The 25,959-nt window shown below is 41.7% G+C and overlaps 2 protein-coding genes across 2 annotated transcripts; both read right to left on the reverse strand.

The window, feature by feature from the left end:
* Positions 1-12,591: 12,591 nt before the first annotated feature.
* On the reverse strand, positions 12,592-17,774 carry leng1 (leukocyte receptor cluster member 1). The gene is made up of 6 exons (XM_022756536.1): positions 17,724-17,774; positions 17,198-17,393; positions 16,288-16,387; positions 16,085-16,173; positions 14,760-15,049; positions 12,592-14,518 (listed from the first exon to the last, which is right to left on the reverse strand). Exons 2-6 carry the CDS (start codon positions 17,327-17,329, stop codon positions 14,299-14,301), a joined length of 831 nt encoding a protein of 276 aa, XP_022612257.1. The 5' UTR covers positions 17,330-17,393; positions 17,724-17,774; the 3' UTR covers positions 12,592-14,298.
* Positions 17,775-18,011: 237 nt separating this feature from the next.
* On the reverse strand, positions 18,012-25,533 carry tmc4 (transmembrane channel like 4). Its single transcript, XM_022756496.1, has 16 exons — positions 25,277-25,533; positions 24,899-25,085; positions 23,999-24,147; positions 23,662-23,811; positions 22,918-23,003; positions 21,875-22,020; positions 21,529-21,676; positions 21,220-21,378; positions 20,975-21,132; positions 20,681-20,807; positions 20,102-20,199; positions 19,807-19,990; positions 19,578-19,708; positions 19,200-19,355; positions 18,962-19,040; positions 18,012-18,819 (listed from the first exon to the last, which is right to left on the reverse strand). The coding sequence occupies exons 1-16, from the start codon at positions 25,305-25,307 to the stop codon at positions 18,727-18,729; spliced, it is 2,082 nt and encodes a 693-aa protein (XP_022612217.1). The 5' UTR covers positions 25,308-25,533; the 3' UTR covers positions 18,012-18,726.
* Between the last annotated feature and the right edge of the window lie 426 nt (positions 25,534-25,959).

The raw sequence follows: 25,959 nt of genomic DNA on the forward strand, positions 1-25,959 counted from the left end.
GCCTAGAGGCAATAAGTCCATCACTGCTCCTCCTGTTCATCCCGTCCCCCTCCCAGTCACTGTCTGAGAAATAGGCAGAGTCCCGATGTGGTGTTTCATTTCCCAGAGCTCGCCACCCGCCGCTTCCCACTCCTCCTCCTCCTCCTGTCCATGAGTCACTAGGTGTGAGGCAGTCGGCTGAGCTGGAAGTCAAAGGTGACAGGAGCGAGTCAGTGGGGGTGACGAGTGAGACATCAGAGGACGGGTCCCAGTCTGGAGTGGTTGGAGTGGCGGCAGGAGTGGCTGCCTTTTGGGCAACGTGACAGTATTTTTCTTGACCAGTGTCACTGTGCTGAAGTAAATTTTCTCTTTTCGTCTCTGCAAAACTTTCATTGTCATTTTGAGAACCCAAATTTTTAGACTTCTCCGAATCAGCTGCTGTGATGTTTTCAGAGTCCGCTGGAGAAACTTTATCAATGTGGTTCTTTTCTTTCTCTGGTTCATATGACGTGGTATCAGTCTTTCCACATATGTGATCTCCTTTCTCAGGACTGGTGGCCTGTAGGTCTTCTTTCATTATCTCACCATTCCCTATAACAGCAGCCTTTTTAGCATCTGTTGCGTTTGTAAAAAGCGATTTGTTCTCACGCAGTATCACAGTGTTGGATTCTTTAACAGTCTCAGAAGATTCAATAGGAGATTCCTCTGAAAGATCTGTTTGCTCTCCTCTGGCAGGTAAGGCAGGACCATCCACGTACTCCTCGTCCTCTTTCTGACATGCAAGTGTTTGGTTGTGCAGTAAACCATTCTTGGGCATGATTTCTGAAAACACAAACTCACCAGACTGGCAGTGGTCAGCATTGTTTCCTTGGCTGTCCAGTTTCAGATTTTGTTTGTTTGACCCTATGTGAAGGATTGGGATCTCAGGTCTCATGGAAACCTTTATCTCACTCTTTTTAGCACGCTTGGTCACTTGGGCGTAGATGGCCTCAGTGTGTGTATCATCTTTGCCTTTGCTGGATGCTCGTACGGAGCTCTCTGACTGAAATCGGATGGTCTGAGCGGAGTTCGGGTCAATGCATATGGACTCATACTCGGGTGATAGTGGAGTAGGGGAATAAGCAGACTCTGCTTCCTTCCTGTTTGCTGCAGCGTTTTGTCTTGATATTATTTCAGTCAAAAAGGTCTCTGCTGACTGGATCTCCTTCAGGAACTCCTCCCTAGTCATTTCTGTTCTCCGTGGCTCCTTCTCAGTCTGCTGTATTTCAGACTCCTGCTTCCCGATGGTGATCTCAGAGAGGAGAGAACGCGACCTCCGTATACCCTTTGAATAAGCCTCCTCTGCCTCAGTGTATGAAGGAAAGCCCGGAGCGCAGACGTAGGGCCGCAATCTGGATCCTGCAGGATAGAGGTATTTTACTGGGTCACTTTCTGATCCTCCCTCCACATCCGTGTCCATCCTTCCTGTGTCGATCTCTGTGAGGAAAAGCTCCCTCTGAAATGTTTCCTTAGTAACTGTGCAGTCCTCCTCAGCTCCTGTCCTGTTGATAGGTTTCTCTGGCCCCCATGACTGGCCTGCTGAGCCCAGCTCTGTGATCAGTGACCGGGAGCGGCGCATCCCTCTGTTGGGCAGCACAAAGTTCCCCCATCTCTCTCCATCTCTTTTCTCCTCCTTCTCTCCCTCCCATGAGACCTCCGTCTTGGACTCACTGGACTCTGTCACAGTAGATATCTCTGTCAGAAACAAATGCATGGGGGATTTTTTTGCTGCGGCCACACGTTCTGCCTGAAGTTCAGCATCTTCCTTCCAAATGGCAGGCAGGATGGTATCGAGGCGTGACTGAGTCCTTTTCATTCCTCTGAAGAAGAGCTCTGTGGAAGATGGGTCTGCATCTTCAGACAGGCTGGAGTGTGTCACAGTAGTCCCACCGCTTGGTCTCTCAGGAGACATGAAGGGAGAGTCGTCCTCGTCTGAGTAGGTGGGGCTGGACGAAGACTGACGTTCAACCTGGGGGTTTGTGGGCTGAGAGCGGGGTAGATTGCGATAAATCGGGCGCAAGGGGTTTTCTCGACGAACAGGGGAGTCAAAGTTTTTTGCACGTGAATGAGAAGTCTCCTTGGAGTTGTGCAATGGTGCTGCATGTCTGGTGACACTCTCTCTATCAGACAGGTCACAGGATAGTGGGTCTCTGTTGGATTTCTGCATCTGCGGCTTGCTGTATCTTGAGTAAGTGTCAGCTGTGTTGTAGCTGGGGCAGCTTCTTTGTGGTTTGGAGTGCGGAGGAAGAGGTGGAGGACACATTTGAGGAGGCTGGGGGTAAATTGGATGGCTCGATGGGGGAAGGGAGGGGGAGAGGGACGGGGATGGGGGTAGAGTCTGTCGGGAGCGATGCAGCCCCAAGTGATCAAAGGTAGAAGGTGGGCAGCTGCTCATGTGATGGGGGTCTGTTTCGATTTTTCCACTGATGGTGTAGTGAGGCAGTCCTCTATATCCGAGCGGAGGGGCAGGGAGGGGGCGCGAGTGGAGGTGGTTGGCTGATGACATGGACATAGAGCGAGGTTTGGGAGGGAGGACTGGGGCTTGAGAACTTGTTGATGATTTTTTATCTGCCTCACTGCTCTTCTTCTTCTCCTCCTCATCGTCATCCCCTAAATCGACTACAGAGAAGTCAGTCACTCTGCTCGAAGTGTCTCTGAACTCTGCCACACCTGTGTTAGGAACCTTGAGCTGAACCTCGCTGGATCTGACGGTCTGGAGGCCCTTGCTGCACTTGTCAGAGGAACAATAAGGGACTCGCTCTTTTCCGAGCATCCCACTGCGAATCTCCACCAGCTCCATGTCTCCAGGGCAAATCGAGTCAGAACGGAAAGAAGACTGTGGCTTTCCTTTGAGAGTTGGTGACTTGTCCTGGGGAGTGTGCTCCTCTAACCTGATGTAGTACTCGCTGGCGAGGGAGGGGCTGCGAGCGCTTATAACCGGGACCACAGTGGGAGTGTCCAAAGACTGCCTGTGGTTATTATTCACAGTCGGGATTGGCTGAGGAGGAGGAAGAGGTTTGTAGCCTCGTCTGGCATGAGCCTTCTCCCAGAAATACTCAAAGTTCAAGCCTTTGCTAGTTTCAGTGACAGTCAGGATGTCATCCAGTTCAGACGAAGACGGGGTGATACAGTTCCCCACCGGGTCCAGCAGGGGGTAGGAGTTGTCTCTGTCTTCCCTGACGTACTCTCTCTCCCTTTGCCGCTCGTTTACTGCAGTCTGGAAGGCAGGTGGACGGAGTAAGTCCCAGCGTCTTTCAAATGACTCCTCGCTCTCCCCTCTCCTTCCTCTGCCCTCCTCATACTCCTCGTCCTCCTCGTCTTCTTCCCCGACACTCCCCCTCGCCATTCCTCGCTCAGCGGCCAGGAGGGAGGAGAGGAGGAGGAATATCTCAGCTACAGAAGGGCGTTGAGACGGAGGTAGCCAGCAGGACTGCATGATCTCATACCTGCAGACAAGAGATAAAAAGAGAGGAGGTCAGTTTAGGGAGACACAATTAGGGCATTATTACTTCCCATAAAATAATTATCATTTCTGTTTCCCAATGCAATGAGTGGATAAGTACACTGACCAGTAGTCTGCATGGGAGAGTTTGAGTCTGGGCTGAGCCAGTGTGATCTGTCGCTCCCTAATGACGAAGGTCAGCACCTCTTCGTCACTCAGGTGTCTGTGGGGCTGAGAGCCAAACTCAAACAGCTCCCATATCACCACCCCCATGGACCTGAAAGAGAAAAAGATTGAGGGACGGTGAGAGACTCATCTTCACAGATTGTTAATTTTTAGTTTGTTATGTAATGCTTTTAGAGCAACACCTTATTTATACAGAGCTCTGATTTCCAAGCAGACAAGGCATAATTAGAAAAAAACAAGTGAAAAGTTCTGTTATGTTATTATTAGAGAAGAAAAAAAATGTTTGGGGAAGGAATGAGAAAGTAAAGCCGCCATTTCCTCTGTGAGAGCAAGGAGTGCTCTTCTCCTACTTGTGTATTTTGTTCCCAGAATGTTTTCTTGTTGGTTCACTCAACATTAAAGTGGAGTTTGTAATTTCAGAGCCTGAGGGATCAGTCCTGTTTGGGCTTTCGTTCCTTCGTCACTCCCTCTGGTATTACTGGGCCCGGTTATAGCACTAAGACTGCTGACAGCCTGATGGACTTCCAGATTCTGCTTCACCAAAATTGAGGTTACTACAGGTTACACTGATCTTCAGAGGTTGGCTTAATTATCTGTAGTATGAGTTGTTGGAGAAAACATTTTTAAAACAGCTGCCTGTGTCTCTTTAGTTTCCCTCCGCTTCAAATTTAAGATTCAAAAGAGTTAAAGATTTAGAAATTCTGGGCCAAATCCAAGCTCTAACTGAGACTTCACAAAGAGCATTTTATATTATTTTCACAATACACTTGCACAGTTTCAATACATTCAATGTTCAGAACATTTCATCCTTACAATGATTTCACCTACATGGGCATTGAGAGATTTATGCTTTTCTCTTTTCCACTGAGACTCTACTAGACTTTACTCAACCTAGCTAAATAGACATGGTCTGTTGTTAGATTAAAAGTTGAATAAGAAAACTGTTGTTATGAGACCAATGTAGACAGGCATAAAGATCAATATACTACTATATACTATACTATAACAGACACCAGGTAAACAAGCATGATCATAGTCTCCATGAACTGGCCATAACCACCCTGGCTTGTTGACGCTGATTATTCAGGAGCACCGTATATATATATAACAGCTGCAATAGCTTTAAAACATACCACACATTGCTGGTCTTGGTTTGGTCAGTAACAATAAGAGATCCTCTGTATTCCTCCAACAGCTCAGGAGCAATCCAGCGTAGTGGGATCCATAGCTTGTCTGGAGTTAGGTAATAGTCCTCCTGCACAAAAACATAGGAGAATTATATATATTTAATTATTTCAGACTAAGACAATAAAGACGATACACACTCCTTATGGTTTAGGCATCCACATACCTTATAATGGTTGTGTGAAAGGCCGTAGTCACCTATCCTAACAGTGAGGTCTGAGGTCAGCAGGCAGTTTCTTAAAGCCAAATCACTGCAGAGAAGAGAACACAACAACCAAAAATCAGCCACATCGATCATAGAAACACACCGTGTCTCTATCCGAGACATGCAATCTTGTTCAAACACTTTGGTTTTTGATAAATGCACGGAGGTGAAGTCATGACTGACCTGTGGATGTAGTTGTTTTCATGGAGATGCAGCAGACCCGAGGTGATCTCAAAAGCCATTCTCTGAAGAGTCAACAAATCCCGAGTTGGCAAGTCTGGAGTCATGCCATCGGACTTGCGCTGGGCTCGCAGATACCTCTTCAGGTCACCCTAGTTGTACATCATGACAATAATGCAGCAGCTGAAATGTATGTGGACTTAAGTAAAGGATGAATTAATGACAGATGGGCAATAAGCATGTGTGCCAAGTGTTTGTGCCCTTCTCCTACTACAGAGATAAAACCTGCAGCAACACCGTACAGCCAAAGACAATATTTGTGACTTCTGCAGTAAATACGTCCCTTTTTAGGTGTTTTCCATCACAGAGCCTCAAAAGCAGCAGGGGGATTGGTAATGAGCTGGCAGCCTTTGTATTAGTCATTTGTGCTTCAGGAAGGGCAAGGAAATAAAATGAGGACTATATAAAAGGCTGAAAAATATCCATGAGGAAAGGACAATAGGAGACTTTATCAAACAGGGTAATAGCAGTCTATGAGGACTCCAGTGTTGTTTGGCTTCTCTCGCTGTGTTGCTGTAATTGATCTGCTTGTGTCTTTGTTTGGCCTGAGAGTCCACTCATATGGTTTTCTTAATCAGTCAGTGATTAAGCCAGCGGAGGGAAGGAAAACAAACCGATTGTACAGATGCAAAACAGATTTCAGAGACTCTGGAACATCTATAGTTCTAATAATTCATTATTCCTGCAGCCATAATAAACAGCACTACTGACATTAAAACAAGGCATTAATAATGTAACGATCCCATGAAAAATAACTTGCTACAAAGACATAACGCAATAGCTTGCATGCTGTTTAACAGCATTTGTTAGTGATAAAAGCATTAACAGAACTCCAAAGATGCCATATCATTTTGCACGAATTTGCAATGTCAAGAACCTAGAACAAAACAAAATAATGAAGGATTAAATTAAGTATTAATGGTGTTTAGCTTAATATGACCCACCTCTTATGCAGTGTTTGAAATGATGATAGTTACTTTTAACTTTTTTTAGCATGTTATTTTGTCTAACCTCCGTATCACTTTATCCCTTATATAAAGTATGTTATTATATCATATTAAAATGGATGATTTGTATTTACCAGCTGACAGAACTCCATAACCAGAAGGAAAGGGATGCTCTCACTGCACTGCCCCAAACACTGAAGGATGTTGGGATGTTTAAGGCTCCTGAAGGAAGAGAGAAATCAGATAGATGGACAGATAGATTAAAGCACAGCTAACACAGGGATACTAGATAGATAGATAGATAGATAGATAGATAGATAGATAGATAGATAGATAGATAGATAGATAGATTGTTGTTTGCATGGATGCGAAAGTGTTTCCTTGTGGGTGTATATTCGTGTTCGTGTGTGTAAGGGAGCGAGAAGGACATCCAAAATACTGCTCAGATTCTGAGTCAAACACATTAAATAGGTCGGTTCAGTCCTCATCAAGAGCAAGTTTTATTACCATCTACCTGCAGGAAGATTACCAATGTAAATAAACAAATAACACAACAAAACACTATTTTAGTTTTGTATGTGGTTAGTTGTCTGTCCTGATTCCAATCAGGCATAATTCAAACTATATATTGTTTGTTCTTTTTTATCTATAATTAAAGTGAGACTATGTGATTTTTTTTTAAAGAAGGCGCAGCTTATCCTTCTCTTACAAATGAAAAGATAAATTCACAGAAAATAAAATGTAATACACTCAGGGATTTTGTCGATGTAGCTTTATTTGATCTGGTATCACCATGTGTCAGAGACCCTTTCATTAAAGTTACCTATATCCTACTTACAGCTACATCGTAGTGCGTAATAAACCATTTCCTAAATGTTTATATATTGCTGATGATACTTTACTTGCACTAATGTTATATTAGAGTTACCATTATTCCATGATTGTCACTTGGGGCACAGTGATTGCTGTTACGTAGCCTCATTTTAAGCCCCCGAAAAAATGGCTAACCAAGTTTCAGCAGTTTCTCCCACCTGTACGGCTCTGACTCAGCCAAGAACTTCCTCTGCTCCAGAGGGCTGGCACTGACACGCAGCTCCTTCACCACGGCCTGAGACGAGCTGCAGTCACACAGCACTTCAGCCAGGATCACCTAGGAGAGATCAATGGACAATAACGTGGAAGAGTACTCAGGAGAAGGAGACGGGCAGTAAAAGAACTATTTTGACTTAGGACTTGTGATCTGGTCGGTCGCCACTTTTAAATGTAACAAATCAGAGCACACAAAAAAGGATATCTACAGTATGATATGGTTCATATTTTACATGAACTCACAAGGCGTACGACATCCGATCGTGAGATTGTCTACTTACCTTTCCAAACCAGCCATTTCCTATCTCCTGAAGGTAGTTCAAAGTGTGTCTTTTGAAGCACTGAGACTTGGAGTCTGCAAAGAATAAGAGAAATAAAAAAAGATCAGGGTCATGCAGATGTCGGCATGTGATGTTCTTTTATTATATAATATCTCACAACAGGGGCTAAAAACATCTTTACAACGAAGACACTCAGGAAAAAACAGTATTTACAGTACAGCTCATAGTCAACACTTAAAAACAAACTAGCACACGTTTTTGCACCGTCAACAAAAAAATATTCAAAGACAAAAAAACCCTTCCTAAGACAAAAATCTATTGTTATAATCGATTCATCTGCCACTTATTTCCTCAATTAATTGATAAATTGTTAAGTCTATGACAAAACAGAAAACAGTGAAAAATGACCATCACAATTTATTAGAACTCAAGGTAGCATCATTAAATATCTTGTTTCGTTTGACCAACAGTTCAAAACCTCAAGATTTTCGATTTACCACAGTGTTAAGACAATGAAAGCAGCACATTCTCAAATTTGAGAAGCTGGAACCATCAAATGAAAGTGTTTTTGTTTGAAAAACAAATGACTGAAATAAGCACTTAATTGACTGGGCACAAACCTCTCACTCTATCACTGCAAGTCAGCCAAAATGTCAACCATGGTCTGCTCATACAGAGCAATGATGCAGAATTTTCTCAGATCATAGTTTCCACTTCAGTGACATTGAGTGAGGCCAGTGCTACTGGTTTTACACTCAGTTTGAGACCTTTAATGGATCCACATCAGTGATTCAGGCAACACAGCTGAGCACAGATTAAAGCCCCTCAAAATGAAACTGAAGCTATGCTCAAATGAGAGCTGGAGAATAGGAGAGTTGTTTGAGGTTGTTACCTGCTCCGTCCTGCAGGGCGGGGCAGTTGGGCCTGTCTCGGACTGGTAAGGTGTAGACCTCGGGGAGGGAGGGACATGATGACAGGCTGTCCTCTTGGATGGGACTGGAGCCTCCAGAGCACTCCTCCCCATCTGCATTGTCAAACTCCTGGTTGAGCAACAACAGCACAGACAAATCACAATACTGGTATAATTAAAAATAGAAAATAAACCGTCCTCTTTCACTTAATAATAAGGTTGAATTTAGCAGTGAGTATCAAGCGCAGACAATGAAAGAGCAGCCACTCTGAGCTAATGACAGCCTGTCTGCTAACAAAACAACAACACTGTCAGGTCAAAGGATGGAGGCTTAGTCAAGATTAGACTGAGAGATGATTATTGACCATTTCTACTTCATTAGGTTGGAATCATTGACTCCTGTTTCCATTTCCATACCAAATCCTCCTGCAGTTCATCAAGTCTAGCTAAAAACCATACAGGGGTGCACAAAAGGTGTGACAAAACAAAGAAAGAAAGCAGAGAGAGATGAATAAATCTCTTACATGTTGAAGACTTACATTGAATCCCACTCCTCCTCTCTTACAGCACAGGCAGGTGAGGAGCAGCAGAACAAAAGAGACGAGCCCCGAGCAAGAGATGAGGATGACGACGTAGGGTGGAGGAGAGAGGGATGCAGCCCTGGACTGAGAAACTGAGAGGAAGACAGGAAGAAAATACAAGGGAGGAAAGGATTTAACACAGAAAGTCAGGGTATTTGTGGCTCTATAAGGTGGGGGGGGGCACACTGTTAGGTTTGAGTCAGTGAGAGGAAAAAGAGAAACTTCAACGAATCAAGTGTAAAATCTTGTTACAGAGGTGTTTTGTTTAAAGGGAAACCATTGGAGCGTTTTCTTAGCAGCAGGTTTGGGACACAGTGGAGAACCCCAATGGACAGCTTGCATCAGGGATTTGGGGGGTAAAAAAAGCAGGAAAAGAAACTAAGTTCAAGATCAAAAACATTGTCTGACTCAGTAAAAGAAAATAGAGACTGGAATTAAAGTTTGAAAGTGGGAGAATATACCATTCCAGTAAGGAAAAAAGCATGGGGAGAAGGGGGAATATCAGAAATGGCATTCCACTCAGGAAACACAGTTAAGAAGCAGGGGAGGGGTGGCTGGAGTTTTCATTTAGGTAAAAAGGAGCGCTAACTGGGGAGGGATTGGAAACTGGAAAAGAATTACTCAAATCAGGAAGGTTTACTACTCAGGTGAGAGAGGGAGGGATCGGGACATTTGATATTTGTACCTCAACGTGGTCGATTGTGGGAAGTGAACCATCTGTAGAAAAGAAAAGGGGCAGGGCAGGGTGGTTAAATACCCTTCAGGTATTATCTAAAGGTTTCATTTAAATACTGTAGCCAGAACACGTTAAACACTTCATTACTAACAACAGACGACGAGAGAGAGGAACAATGACACCTTGAAACAATCAGAAGGTGTCCAGCTCATGCTTCTCATAGTGAAGCACATAGCCAATATATAAATGACTTAGTCTATCTTTTCTAAGTCTATGTAAACAAAACAGTATTTTAGGATGCTGGAGTAACATTAGCAGGTTTCATGTATATACTGTACATGTAACTCCAAACACTTCAAGGCTCCATTCACAGATATTAGCCTACGTAAAACACATTATACACATTCTCAACAATGAAAAACACATTACAATCTCCAATTAGTGTAAAGAGGAAAAACAATGAAAGTATCCCATTAAAAATACAAAAAAATAATCCTTTCATTTGTCTTAAACATGGATATTGTTACTGAAACCATACCTATAAATAATTAACTTATAGCATGTTTTATACGTTGGTGCTCCTCTCAAAATGTTTCAGTTTTATTCCGCGTCCCTCAAACAAATCCAAAAATATGTTCATTCATAAGGTGATATTGTAAACACTGCATACATACATTTCAAAGTATATTGAATAATTGACTTAATAAATGTTTTTAAAAAGAAGGTAAACATTTCACTAAAAATATAAGACACAAAAACATGATGTTTATGTGTTTGTAAAATCAGTATAAAGGCCTCACCTCAATTAACATTTTTAATACTTCTCATTTTCTTGCTTAAAAAAAGTTGCAACGCAGACTGAAAGGTAAGTGAGGATGTGTTCAGCATATGAAACTGCCTTTATATCAGAGTGTGAATGGTCCAATCTGTAGCGAATAAAGGAAAATTCCAATAGATATAATCAGTCCTGCATGAGTTTTAGCACATGAAACAAAGAGAGATGAAGCTAATTGTTGATCATAATGCAGGTTATTGCACCTGCAAAACAGAGGCTAAATGTTAAATCTAAATGATCCTCTCTGGCACTAAACATGTACCACAAACATGACTAGTGTCTCAAATCCTGATGCACAATTCCTGTGCAGTGCTATTCTTTCATCTTTCCCTAGACAGATGTCCAGACAGACACTGCATATAAATAGGAACCTAACACGGGGCCTTTTCCACCAGCCCCGGTGCCAACAGCTCTTATCAAAACAATACACCACAATACAATGACTGCACACATTACACAAACACAGCACTCTGCCAGATCTTGGGGGAAGAAGGCATATTCAGATTGAGAAAAATAAAGATGCCAGCAGTGGTTAATGGGCTAAATAATCTCCGGTGCCAAGCGGGGCTATTTATAGACAGAATATCTCGCACTGACCGACGGTTTTAGGCTGCTATTCATACAGTATATGCTGTTTTTAAATGCCATCGATGTGAGGCCCGAGATCGAAACAACCCCCCCCCCCCCCCAAATATTTTCATCACTGCATGCAAATATGGTACCCGACCCATCACCCAATCAGCCTCGCTCCTGTTTTGATTAAGTCAGCCACGTACTGCAATAATAATTCGCATTATGTCTCATAGGCTACTGGCTGAAAACACAGTATTCACCCCAATGTAGAGAGGCCTTTTCATAACTGACTACATCCCCCCTCTCTCCTCCTTTCTCCAGCATCACTGACAGGTTTTCAAACCCCCCCCTCCCTCCCTCCCTCCCTCACACCCCCCCAACCTCTTCCTCTCCTCCGACTCCGCTCACCTTCCCTCTGCGGGGCTCCGAGGGCTCTCTCCGGGCTGAAGTACGACATGATCCCCGCCAGCGCTACCATCACCCAGCAGTGCGGCCGCATCGTCGTCGCGTCCGGAGCAACAACAACACCATCCGAGCGACGCTGCCGACTGTCGGTGTCGGTGTCCTCCTCTCTCCCGTCCCCCCCGCCACGGTCTGTGCCGTCTCCGGGCTCACGCTGTCTCCGTCTCCCCCCTCCGCTTCTCTCCTAATAATAAAAGAGCGGTTCCTTGCCTTCCTTGTTGTGCTCTCCCCCTGTCCCCCTCCTCCTCCCCCCTGCTCTAATCCGCAATTAAACACGGTGTGTGAGATGCTCTATTGTGCATCCTCAGTCCACCGCTCGCTGTACATACATTACTGCCCTCCTGCCTCCGTCTGTGTGGAGCACCGCTGAAAACAACCATCTGCTATTTCTCCTGTTACATATATATATATATATATATATATATATATTTTATATATATATTTTTTTTTTCTTTCTCCCCGTATCTCAGTGTTGGAGGGTTGTCTGTGTTTTTCTCCTCCGCCAGCCTACGTCAGACACACACGGCGCGCATTGTCATGGTCCAGCTTCATCATCATAATGCTACCCCCCGAAAAAAAAAAAAATCTCTGTGATAATATTCCCACAGGGAGCTGTTGATGTGTATGTGGTGCTCAGCAGTGGGTTTCTATTGATCCCATATTGGATTTTTAATCTCTTAAAGTAGGCTATCACGTACCACTTCAATATTCATATGAGGACTTTTGGGTGTGAAGTAATTCTACTACTCCTATTAAATAATCAGGAAAAAAATGAAGTGTTAATTGACCACGCCTTCAAAGAGAGAGGGAATTATTCACGTAAAATAAAACAAAAAGCATTTCTGACTATATTTATCGAGATATGGTGTGAACTGTCATAACTACATTATATTAAACACATTTTTTGGACTTCCAGCAATACATATTAATAAATAAATATAAAGCTGTTGTGTACAAATCATAATTTAAACTCTGTTGGCAGTTTATTTCTTACACCTAGCTAAAACTAATGCAGTCTAATACAACAGTCTTGTAATGAATCCTCCTTCATGATGGTTACAGGGTTCAGTTTTTGTTTACAGTGTTAAGTGCTTATTCAAGTTCATTACCATGTTGGAGACTAGTTTGGCTCAGTGATTTAAAAGAGGCCGACAAAACAATAGAGACAATAGTGTAAACAAATACAATTAAACAGCACCACATACTATACACCTAAATAAACAGTTCCAACAACAACCAAACATCAAATCACTTAATTTGGAGGCTGAGGGTATTTTCTCATTCTACATTTTTAGCAATGAAAAAGTAAGTAAATGTCAATCTTTTGTGAGAGTCATTGATTCTAGTATATGACTCATTAGGCCTTTTTCACAGCAGACATTTTGACTAGAAGGAAAAGCATAGGTGTTACAAATAACATGAACAATGGCTCTGCTCCATTCAAGTGTCCAGTGAACCAGAAAGAACAAAAATAGGACCCTGGAATTGAAGCAGCTAAATGGAATCATCGCCATCGCTAATTTTATTATTTACACCTGTGCTTTTGTTTGTTTAATGTCAAAATGTCTTCTATTAAAAAGGCCTTTACGTCTTAATGACAAAAAAAAAAAATAGAAAAATAGTCCAACTGATGTCACCCTGGATTTATTCATTATTATAGGCTTCACATGAGGAACATGTGGGACTTCAAAAAACAATAACAGAAATAAAAAGTAAAAATAAAAAATAAATCTGAACTATTTTATCCTTACCATCAACCTTTACACCAGATGTGTACTGTATGATTTCACATACAGCTGCAAATAACACATACTGAATAGTCTGCAGATTCTTTTCTAATTATTTCTTCTATAAAATGTCAGAAAAAAGGTGAAAGTGCCCATCATAATTTTCTAGAGCCCAAAGTAACATCTCCTAATTGTTTGTTTTATTCAACCAACAGTGCAAACCCAGAAAGATTCAGTTTACTGTTATATTTGATATACAGAAGCAGTAAATCCACAAATGTGAGAAGCTGGAACCTGATAAAGGTTGGATTTTTTGTTTAAAAAATGACTAATGACTAATGAATAATGAAACTATTAATAATTGAGAGGTTTGCAGATTCATTTTCTGTCATTGTACGAACTGATTCATCAACTAATTGTTTCACCTCCACTGTTCCCACTGTGATTATTTGACTGAGACTACAGACCATTCAGTGTGTGCTGGTGTTTGCTCACCTTAAAACCTTTTAATACTTATAATAACAATAATATAAACCATACGACCAGTTGTTCACTGAGTGTTTTTCTTTGCCGACAGCCTGGGCTCATGCCCCCTGTGATGGCAACCATCTGTCCTGCTGCCGTGTTCATGAGCAAAACGCTGCAGGGGCAGACGTAGCTGCAGCTGAACCTCACCTCTGACCTCGCTGCCGCAGGAATTTCCTTTTCTGGGTGCACCAAAAGAAATCAAAATGGAGGATAAGAGACCTACAATTTGCCTCATCATCAACTTTTTGGCAATAGCTGGACCAGGTTACAAGTATGTTCATAATGTGGTTCTTTAGCCCCCTTTCCATGCCACCCTCTTTCCTCTGGGCCTTTACATTTGTAAACAAACTGCTGGTCACAGCATTTGTCCTCTTACCATCCATCACAGTCTTCAAACAACTGATGAAGACAGTTCATGATTTTAATATTTCATCTCTCCAGCTATCTCTATCCCGCCTTTGTCGCTTTCGGGCAAGTTCTGGGAAGAAGGCGCTGTTGTAAGGCCTTTCCCTCTCATTCACCTCCCTCCCGGGCTCCTTTGCTTTGCCGCTCCTCTGATCGAGCAGGGCCTGGGCTCGCCTCCTTTCTTCAGCCTCCCTCTGTAAACGCTCAGCACGTAATCTCTCTATGGAGCTGGAAATGACAGAATAAAAATTATAGTTATAGCTCAGTGATTATATTCACCACATCACAGCCATATTCCCAATGCTTTGTTTATTCATCAGGGAAACTGGAGCTGACTACAGGAACACCTACATACTCTGAATTACTGGGGTGACATACTTACTATGGTTTATTGTTATATTATGAGCAGTTTTGTAAAAATAATCAGTTGATTTATAAATACCCAGCCAGGTAATATTGATATTCTTACCTCTCTCCACTGCTCCTCTTTTCCCCTTTGTCTCTTTTTTCCCTTTTCTTGCTCTTGTGTTCCTTTCTGTCTTTTATTGCAAGAGCTTTCTTCATATCTTTCAATGGGTCCAAACTATCCTTCAATCTACGATCCTTCTTCTCTCTCTCCTCTTCACTTATTCCCTTTCTCTTTTCTTTTTCTTTCCTTTCTTCTTTTTCTTGACCACTTTTCAGGTACCACGGAGTGACCTCCGTCCCTGGTTGGGGTCCAAGAGACACCAGCAAGCCAATAGCACGCTCCTGCTTCTCCTGAGAAAAAAGAACAAGGAAAACAACAGTTGTGTGAATTGAGTTGAATGAACTGTTTGATGACAGCAGTACCAAATAGCTGTTCAAACCTCCTGAATGTAGAGACGGGCAAAAACAGTAAAATGATTCCCTTTTCCTTTGACTAATATCAGTAACATTTTGACATTATCTGAGATTGATTATAAAACTGGATTACATCCTTGCATTTTAACACTTTGCCCTGAAATAGCACTTTTGTGTGTCCTGTGGTTGTATTTACCCAACTCTCTGTCTGCATTAGTTTTTCCCGATTATCACACTCGGACTGTTTACACTGCTTGTACGCATATTATGGCTGGGCTGCATCCAGAAAACATTTAGCTTTCTGACCACACCAAGAAACTGACCACTTCCATTGATTTTAAATATCTGATCAGCATCTTGACATGACTAAATGATAAAGGTTGATATATCTGAAGTGTAACTGTGGTTCAAAGGTCCAGATGGATAACTGGGTTAACAGGTACACTGTTTACTCAAAATTTCATGGATCTGAACCTGGATCACAACACTTTTTCCTTAGTGCAGTAATATACATTTCACAAACAAGCACCAAATATGACACAAATTCCAGGATATATCAGTTTGTGTTTGACCATTCAGACTGTTGGGCACGGTTATGTGTCTTCACACCTTGGTTCATAAAAGAGCTGTGAGTGAAACGGTAAACAAGCTTTTGCTGAGAACAATCTTATGTAAGTTGAGCTTGAAGGTTCATTGTTGACCTTATAAATAGTAATTTGACCACAAAAAAACATGTTGTCAATAGGTCCACTTGGTTTTTTGAGAGGTTTCAGACAGATTTCTTGTCCCTCACTGACAGATGGGGTTTGCTGAAATGTCATGGGAACGGTTTGTTTGTTAGCTGACCTGAATATGGTATTTCAGTCACATGATAGAAGGTGGTCGTATATAAGAGGAGGAGGAAATCATAACCACTGAATCACTAGAGGAAACCATGCCAGAGAAGAGTGACAGGAGTAGTGGCACCATCACCTTTTCATCTTTCTTTTCTTTGAGATACTCTTCGTTCCCCTTCTTCTCTGAGGACTCCTCCAGAGGAAAAAGATTGAGATGCTCCAGAGCTCCACTTCCTCCACTCCGTTCATCATCATCATNTTCTTTGAGATACTCTTCGTTCCCCTTCTTCTCTGAGGACTCCTCCAGAGGAAAAAGATTGAGATGCTCCAGAGCTCCACTTCCTCCACTCCGTTGTTCATCATCATCATCATCATCTTTTCTTTCTCCTGCTGCCTGGAGAGCAGCTCGGGATTTCCTTCTTAGATACTCTGTACGTGCCTGTGAAGAGGAAGTTAATACAAATTAAATATATAAAAATAAAAAATAAAAGCTTCATATCACTTTAACTGGCAGGGCTAACTATCATTTACTATTATGTTGTTTAGTCTAAGATTGTATCCTTCCTATTTGTGGTATTCTATAAAGGTACTATACAAGTACCACAATAAAGGATGTTCTGTCTCTATAGAAATATTCAAATGATGCACAAGAAAGACATAAGCTGACTATAACTGTTGAGGTGATTATCAAAAGACACATTTAAAGTCATGGAAGATTATCTTTATAAATATTACCAATGGAAGTGTTGTAGTAAAGAAATGCATCTTAGCATAGGGTTGTAAAGACACACTCTAATACATTCTAATGCTATCCTACCTGGTCCACTAAAAAAAACAACCAAAACATTATAAATCAACTACAATTGATTCAGAACTCTGTTGCCCAAGTGCTGACCAGGACCAGAAGGAAGTAACGCATTACATTTGTTTTAAGTCCTTACACTGGTTTACTGTTCCCATTGTAGGAACCAGCATGACTACAGCAGCATGACTCCTAATTTGTCAAGTGCGTTAGTCTAAAATCGTTGTTTTCACTGCTCTCCTTTGTTGTGTTTTATAAGTCAAGTCAATGCATGAACCTGTACTGTGACCTGCTGCTGTGCAAATACAGTTTGTATGATCATCGCTGCAGCTCTACACGTGTGTGATGTATGTTTAGTCAGTGTTGGGGTGGACTCAGACTGTTCACAGCACAATAAACAACTGCTACTCTGCATCATCATGGGAAACATGACAACAGTGGGGTCACCTCTTGCTCGGCACGCTCGACGCGCCGCTTGGCCTCGCGCTCCTCCTCCGCTGCCTGAGCCTCGTCCCTCCGCACGCGAGCGACATTGTCTTTGTTGCGAACGTGCCAGCTCTTCTTAGGGAGGATGTTCATCGTTGCCTTGACGACTGTTGATACTGCACGTTAGCGGTCAGCTAGCTCGGAGGGCTAGCGTCGACTGAAGCGGGAGTGAGCAGGGAACACAAGGAAGATACTCAATTTGTTCAGAAAACCAGAACGTCTGTACTAAAAGGAGGTTGAGGAATGACTAAAGTTAAGAACTGGTTTGATGGGAAGACAGACAGAAACAGAAAAGCCACAGTTTTAAGTGTTGCTGTAGATAGTTGGCTACCACTAAGCTAACGTTAGCCAATGTTTTCTACTTACCAACTTACATTACACTTAACGACACAGCTGTGAGCACACACATTTAACTTGCCCCCTCAAAACAAACTCATAACTTCAAACAATTAAATATCAAAAACAGGATGCAAACACTGTCACTAACCTACTGTGAGAAGAGCTGCTGTTGCTAGCAGCTGCCCCAGGAACAAGTAGACCCAAAGAGGAAGTAAACATTACACATTGGTGCAACACCACACGTTTGACACTAGATGGGGCTATAACTCCTGTCATTTTATTAGAGTAGCACCTTTCTTCAGTAGAGGAATATCGTTTTACAAAACAAAAAGTAGTGTAACTTTGTATTTATAATAAAGGCACTCTTTGCATGGCATTTATGTAATCTAACCATATAACATTAACTTAGGTAGGTTAATAATGAACAGGTTTTAATGAAACTTTTTCAAATTTTCCTCAGAAAACTGACTTCATGGTTTAGAACCAAGAACCACAACACCTTTATTTAGATAATCGTTACAAGATTGTCTGCTAAAACCCAGCCTGCATTATATGACACTGACTTTATACACAACAGGTGCATACAGTCCTTTCAGATGCCTCATCATGTTTCATGTCAAAAGATTCCCTCCAGACATGTTTGCAGATATATAAAAAGACTCTGCTTTGAATAATAATTTATTTGGTTTGAAATTCTGAAATGACACATATGCCTCCTCCCTCACTGAAAAATACAGAATCTTTGAATATGCAAATATTTTTCATTCCAAAAGTTTAACTGCTGGATGCAAGATGTCTCCAATATCACTGAAAGACATTCCTCTGTGCATGTGCAAAACAGGCTTCAAGTCTCCACATGCCACTTGTGTAAGTTGTTTATTGGACCAGGATTGGCACAAAACTAATAGTGATGTCAAAAATCATGCTCGCAGGTAAGCGCCTTAAGCTCAGATTTTATGTGAGCACATAGAAACTTTCCACTTTCAGCAGAATAATTTGGACACAGTCTTTGTAAAACTCCGAACATACATCATTCTGCATTGTGAAGTTCAAACATACAAGAGAAGGAACAATTACCAAAACACATTTTTGAGTGGAGGGGGGTTTAAGGTGATAGAGAAGGTTGAAAACACCAAACATGTTCCATATATTCAGTCTTGTACTCCTGCATTGTGTTTTGATATCTGAAGCTGTCGACTCAGCTCCTCAATCTGCTTGACCAAGAACTTCTTGTCACAGCCCTCCTGCAGGCCAAAGACCCACAACTGCATTAGTAAAACTGTAAGTATTAGGAAACAACATAGGCCAGCTTACATATGATCAAATTCAAGACTATGTAAGTCTTTGCTTTACAGTACACCATAAAGGTTAATGCCAACAGCTTACCAGTTTTAGTTGCGCTCTTAGCAGAGCAACACTTTTCCCATAGACAGAGGCTAGGGCTATGAAATAGCACATCACCACACTGTCAGGCAAAAAAGAGCCATGATTATACACCATAAAATGGACCATGAACGATCATATAATATGCAGGTAAAATATAGGCTGAAATCTATATCTAGATTTAAATACAACACCGTATACACCAGAGTAATAGTCCCCAAGAAAGTATAAATATACTCACCATGATAACGCAAACAGAGGGATGGAGAAGGCCTGGGAGCCAATGAAAAAGAGAAACTCCTGTGTAGTTTTAGAGAGGTTGTAGAAAGAGGTTGGAACAATCGACCACATGGTTGGGAAGAAACGGAAAGGACCACAACCCATAGATGGATGGATCCTGTGAGGACAGGGGGAAACACTTCTCTTCAACAAAGTAATATAACACGGAAAACAAATTTAATCAAAGTTTTGTAGCAGTGCTGTCTTGCCAGTGTTCTTACAATACTTTACTTTCTGACCTGCAGAGAAAAATCTTGTCCATTTTTACCACTATTTCACTATATCAAAAAGCACTTCCGTTATATTTGTTAGGAGACAGAATGCAGCAATCAACACTCACACAGCCAGACTGTAAACCATGACAACTGTGGCCAGGCCCCAGCCAAACAGGAGTACCACGAGGAAAAAGAAGGTGGAGGTGGTGGAGCGAAACGTCTTCAGTGCTGGTCTACAATTATTGAAGAGTGTGATCTGACAGGGACAGTGGCAATGGGGACATGAAACAGGGTTAGGGACAAATCCAAGTGGCATTGTGTGAAATGTTGGCTGTGTCAAAGCCTCATCTTCACCTTCTTGCTGTAGAAGAGGATGAAAAACTTGATGGTGTTGATGAGTGGCAGCAGAGGGCAAAAAAGAGCTCCTGTCCAAACCACAGTCTGACCATAAACCAGACCAAGCACATTGGAGGGAACCACAAACTCCTGCCGTCCCAGCCACTGAGCCAATTTATTAGACCAGTTGTCCACCAGCATCCTGACACACACAAAAACACAGTACAGGCACATGACTAAAGAGTTTACAGTCAATGCTGTTTCCATATTAATTAAAGTAGACAAATTGTTCACACAGTGATTTGATTTGTACCTGCGTGGAAACTCCACCAAGACGAGCACAGCGATGTTGATGAGGAAATCAAACAGTGTCAGCTTGTACATCTCCTGTCCTACACGCGTTTCCCAGCACTACATCATGAGACAATCATGAGAATATTTTATCTTTGTTGTTTATGACTTAATTAAACAGTAACAGATTCAAAATGGGTGTCTTGCAGAATTATGTCATATTCTTTTTTTATTCTGGTGACCCGCAGGCATTTGGCAAACTGACACTACATCAATCTCTCATTCTCTCTGCTCTTTCCTCTTGCAGATGTCTACTGTAGCCCTCAGAGATCCCACTCTACAATGTGTTAATGCAAAAACAAACAGCAAACAGGATTTTTGCTTATGTACACACAGCCATAACAAGGAAGTTAGATTAGAAAAACAAACATTTTGTCACTGCCTAACTGCAGCATTGCATATATTTGTTATCCTAAGCATTCCCTCTGTTTTTCTTAAGCTGGAACTTGTCTAACAGCTTGGCGACTCCTTCGATCCTGTTTGTGAAAAAGAAGCACCTTTAAAAATAGTTTTCATGCACTTAGTCAAATGGTATAATTACCGGGTAGACTCTATGGCTGTATTGGCACAATTCACAATCTCCACTACTTGTGTTCCCCTCGCAGGTGATCTGACTCCACAGGGTGAAGAGGATAACACCAAGACTCACCAGACGCAGGAACACTGCCCTGGACAAGGAAGAGAATTACTATCTACTATTCTGATACTAAGGTTATTTAAGGGGTTTAAAGATTAGAGATTCCTCATCTTAACTCTATGTTAAAGACTATAGTTAGGTACACTAAATGCAAATGCTCTGACATCATCATTCTCCAACAGAAACACCAGTGCAAACCTTAATAGTGCCACTATGATGGTGGTGCTGGGGGAGTATCTCTCCACTAAGGCAATCTGGTCACACAGCAGAGGCACCATGAAGTTTCCAGCGGTGATGACAATGGAGGGAAGATACTCAATAATCAACCCCAGGATCCCTTGCTCCTCGCTCATTTTCTGTTTGGAAGAGATGGGAGCCAAAAGGTCACCCAAGGCCTAAACAAGACCACATGAGCCTCACCGCTCTACTTTAACATCATTTACCTGGCTGAAGTTGGTGGCCTCAAAGATGCCGTAGAAGGCTCCTATAATGAGCCCAAATGCAACAAAACCCATAAAAATGCGTAGGGAGTATAAAACGATTTTTTGACACAAAGTAAGAGCAGCTGCCCGTTTGTTTCTGCTCTCCTCCTCCAGATCCACCTGACAGAGAGAGAGTAGAGAGGTGAGGTAAGGGGTCAATAATGATTGTGTAAAACTGCAGAGAGAAAAAAAAAATTGCCACATGTCGATCATGTTTCTCTTTTTCCTAACTGCCCTCCTTCCTGCTAAGTAGGACAAATCCCCTCTGACCTGCAGCCGGTAGTGGATGTTTTTCTGCTTCAGTCTAGTAGCTCGGTCTCCCAGGCAACCGAAGTCCCAGCCGGTGAACACTATCATGCTGTAGTTGCCCACAGCGCTGCCTCCCGTTGCCACAGCAACTCGAGCTGCAGTCCCCATGCTGTGTATGGGAGGAGGATACAGATGCAGGTCAAGGTGACAGAACTCCCAGCTCATGTTCTTTTGTTTATTTCAGTCACTGGCCTGACCCTTCTGTGAGACGGCTGAGCGCACACAAATACACACGTACACACACATATACACACATAGGCTGGATATTGATTGTTAACACTGAACCTGAAAGTGTTGTAGGACTGACCGTGCTATGATACAAATAAGACAAAAGGCAAAGTAGAAAACAGCAGTGAAGAGGTAGGCCAGGGGGATGTTGTAGGAGAAGTTCCTGTCCTCAACCATTGTGTTGTTGTAGTAGCCGTAAAACAGGTAGGAATATTCCATAAAACCCTAAACAAAGAGGAGAGGCTGGTCACTAAGCATGTCTGATGTATGTAAATGCACATGGGATGGAGTTTAAATTTACTTTAATTGGCAGAGAATATGGCAGGAGCATGTGGAAGGAAACACTCAGGTTATATCCACTGTATTTTGGGGGATGTGAAGGATTTTGTTTACAATGTTTGTTATGATGTGTAATTTTCAGTTTTGTTGGATATTGAGTGTGGAAATAGCCTGCTAGGATACTGATGACTCATTGACTTCATCCACTTTTATTTCGAAATGTAAGCTTCAGCTCAAATACGTCACATCCTGTGATGTTTATGCCCTTTTTAATTTTAAGACCATGTGTTTTTCTTTTTATTGTTTTTTTATGTGGTCATAAAAAAATGCTCACAGATGCCACATTGGATAATTAGAATAAAATTAACATGTATAATGCACTTCTCATCATCACTTCTTTGTTAAAGCACCAGTTTGATATTTTGGATTCTATTATTTACTTTCTTGCTGAGACTTAGATGTAAAGATCAATAACCACTCAAATGTCTTGTCCATTAAATATGGGGCTGGAGACATGAGATGGTGAGCTCAGCATAAAGAGTGGAAACAGCAAGGCTTGTGTTGTCTGAGTGGAAAACAATCTTGTTTGTTTAAAATGTAAAAATAACAATTTGTGGTCGATTTCTTGGATGACAGCAGTAACTTCCTGGAGTCTATGACTCATGACTTCATTATTTCTAAAATCCTGGCTACGGTTTTGTCATGAACAGTGCAAGCACAAATAAAAGGCCAAAGTTGTAAAAGAATCATAATAACACATAAGGAAAACACTAATATCTGTTTTGCTATATGTTGTGCAAGTCTCATATCTTTGCAGATTATTGCGATGCTGCAGTTTCTCACCGTTCCCGAAAGTAAGTCAAGGAAATAATTATAGAACACCTCCAAGCCTTGAGGATTAGGGTTATATTCCATACAGTCCTCTGGACCTGGAAAACACAGCAAGGAGACAGATTTATCATCTCTGCATGCATTCTCTGCCGAGTATTTCTATAGGTTTCCCTGCACCTTTCTCAATGTATAGGCCATGTACTTGTCCTATGGTTTTAAGAGTAACAGAAATAGCAGCAGAGTAAAAGCTGCAGTGGTGATTAAATGCAGGTCTGTGACTCACTTGATAGCAGAGGAAGAGGATCCTAATCCCAACACTGTCGACTAGATAAAGCTAATTTCCTCACACAGCTTTGAAAAATCACATGGTTTTGTTGCATAAAATCAGCTTCAGACTGCAATGAATAAGGCCTATTACATCTTCTATATTTTACTCATGGTGAATAATAAACTTCTTCTCTAGATATTGTTTTGTGATTAAATCTTCTGCTCATGCACCAGTGATTGTATTTCTTTTCTATTTCTGAGGGGGACACCACGGCTGGTGCCTCTGTCTCCACAAACACCCCAGCCTTGGAGGCTGTTGCCTAGAAACTGTTGCATCAAACTGTGAGGATGCTTCCTCTTCATATTAGAAGGAATGAAATGAATGAATGAAATGAAGAACCGTGAAAACACCATGCCATGTGTCACCAACAAGTTAAATCAAAATTAAATGTTGAGGATTAACAAAGTGGAGCTTGGAAAACTCATTACCGGTGCTGTTAGCGAGGTTGGAGCCCACAGATCTGAAGACAATGCTGGGGATGATGACAAACGCAGCAATCAGTAAGAAGGAAACAAAATTGAGGACCACCAGGAATCGCAGGAACAGGAAGTAAGACTGGACACCACCTCCGAAGTTTCCTGTGAGGGCAGAAGGGCCATGATTTAGTCAATATGCGAACGTGGATTTAATCCACATGTGTAAAATAAATTAAAACCTTTCTTTATGTTATGTAGAGAGTATACAATATGTGTAATCTGTAGGCTGAAAAAGCTTCTCTAATCAAGGCTCTTCATATGCATTTGAAATATTAAGTTGAATGTGTACCTCCAATCTTTTGCAAAGTCTTGTGCCATGGTGCGAAAAAATAGAGAAATCCACTGGCATTGTTTTTGAGTTTGCGCAGAGATTTGGTCTTGTTGCGTTTCCAGGACTCTGTGCTGGAAACCACCGGCACCTGCATTTGCTGCACCTGCCTGTAATGGACACATTTTTAAAAAAACATTGAATGACTCCGGTGTAACTATAGTTTGATTTAATTACTGGTAAGACTTTATTTAATGGGTCTGTAATTTCCAAATAATTTCCAAGATGTTTCCTCAAAAGACATATGCAATTTGAATCTAATTAGAGGGAAACTAAAGACAGCGCTCAGTTGGTACATTTCAGGTTAACTCATTCCAGTTATTTGCTAACTTAACCTAGAGAGACGATTGAAAATCTATGGAGACATATACATAAAATTATGTCTCCGATGACAAATAAAGAACAAATGAAGATTTACTTGGGTTTAAATAGATCTTTTTTTCAGGAACATTCCTATTTTCCCTGTAATCTGTACCCAATTACATTGTTCTCAAATCATTAGAAAATTAAAATTACCCAATTATTACCCAATTATTTTCATAGAATGAACTGCCAGTCACTAACTGTCTGTCTGCAGTTTGGTGCGGAGCAAGTGGTGCACAGTGGGTTTGTAGAGCTTTTTAATTGAAAATGTCACTATGAGGGTGGTGAGAGTGAACCAAACCAATAAGCTGAAAGTCTTTATAAATCCCAATAAAGCCGAGGGGAACTGCACATTCATGTGATGGTTCTCTGCAGGTTCATCACCCACTTTAAATTATATTTCAACGTTGGGTGTTTTTACAGTATATGTTGTAAAAACCTGTCTGTAGCGGATCTTCACCAAACATATCACTGAAACTACACCAAAACTTTTCATACCTCACAGCTCTTTTCAGAGCCATGGGCAGAGGGATGCTCCTGAGGTCCCGGGGCGATCCACTGTTGCCCTCCTCATCCTCCTCCGCGGGGGGCGAGTTCCAGGTGAACTGAGGGTAATTCTGATTGGACACTCGAGAAGAAACCCGTCGTAACCTCAGTGACTGCTGCTCGCCAGGGTAACCATTCCCTTCAAGTGGTGAGGGACAGGTAAACAGATGATCAAGCGGTGTGTATCAAGAAAGCTCACTCAGATTATAATATGATTCAATATCAACAGTAACATTATTCAGATATTCAGTCAATTCAGATGTTGTTTAAAGGTTTTAAGGGAACAAAGCAATAAGAAAGACACACCCTCAGTGTATTCATACAACTTACTTGAGCCTTGTCTCTGTGGTTCACCGGCCATTTCTCTGGTGCAGTTCAACACAACCAGTTCTTCTGTAACCACATCTAATTCTTCACCAACAACAAACTCAGAAACAAACGGTGAACCAGCTCGTCAGGAGGAAATGCAGTCTAACCAGGAATGAACTTCCCTGTTGTCTTCTCTCACGGACTTTACTCCCCTTGCAGCTGACCACACAGGTACTTCCTTATATGCTTTAACCCATTATTTCCAGGGAGATAAGACCCATTCATTTACAATGTGCGAGGTCTAGTAACAAACAGATTAAACTTAAGTAAAAACATGCTACTAAGGCTCTCAAATAAATATCTGAGTGTACTGGAAACCTGAGGAATTATTTGGTGAATTCATAGTGGGCAGTGATGGAAACAAATATCATACACCATAAAAATTAGAACAAGTTAATATTATGGATTCATCAGCCACAAATGGTTTGATTTATCAGGGATGTAGTTTACTAAATACACTGGCTCTTAGCTGAAAGAAAGCACTGAAACACTGTTGTGAGGTAACTAGGCGAAGTGTTTGTGTTCACTAAAGCTGGAGAGTTAATGATTTCCCAGTCTGGCGACTGAAGATAAATGTGATGTACAGAAACCCTTTTCTACAAGCTTTGTCTTAATGCATCACACAAGGTAATTATGAATGTTAT

The sequence above is a fragment of the Seriola dumerili genome, unplaced genomic scaffold (assembly GCF_002260705.1).
Source record: "Seriola dumerili isolate Sdu_G_001 unplaced genomic scaffold, Sdu_1.0 BDQW01000258.1, whole genome shotgun sequence".
NCBI classification, from domain to species: Eukaryota; Metazoa; Chordata; class Actinopteri; order Carangiformes; family Carangidae; genus Seriola; species Seriola dumerili.

Bases quoted from the DNA above. Each gene is read 5' to 3' on its own strand.
- leng1 (XM_022756536.1), bottom strand. From the start codon at position 17,329: ATGAACATCCTCCCTAAGAAGAGCTGGCACGTTCGCAACAAAGACAAT. The intron at 16,388-17,197 runs GTGACCCCACTG...TCCTCTTCACAG, and splicing joins TCGAGCGTGCCGAGCAAGAG to GCACGTACAGAGTATCTAAG. The intron at 14,519-14,759 runs GTAAGAATATCA...TGTCATTTCCAG, and splicing joins AAGAGGAGCAGTGGAGAGAG to CTCCATAGAGAGATTACGTG.
- tmc4 (XM_022756496.1), bottom strand. From the start codon at position 25,307: ATGGCCGGTGAACCACAGAGACAAGGCTCAA. The intron at 24,148-24,898 runs GTATGAAAAGTT...TGTCCATTACAG, and splicing joins GCTCTGAAAAGAGCTGTGAG to GCAGGTGCAGCAAATGCAGG. The intron at 21,133-21,219 runs GTAAATGATGTT...TCTTCCAAACAG, and splicing joins AGGCCACCAACTTCAGCCAG to AAAATGAGCGAGGAGCAAGG.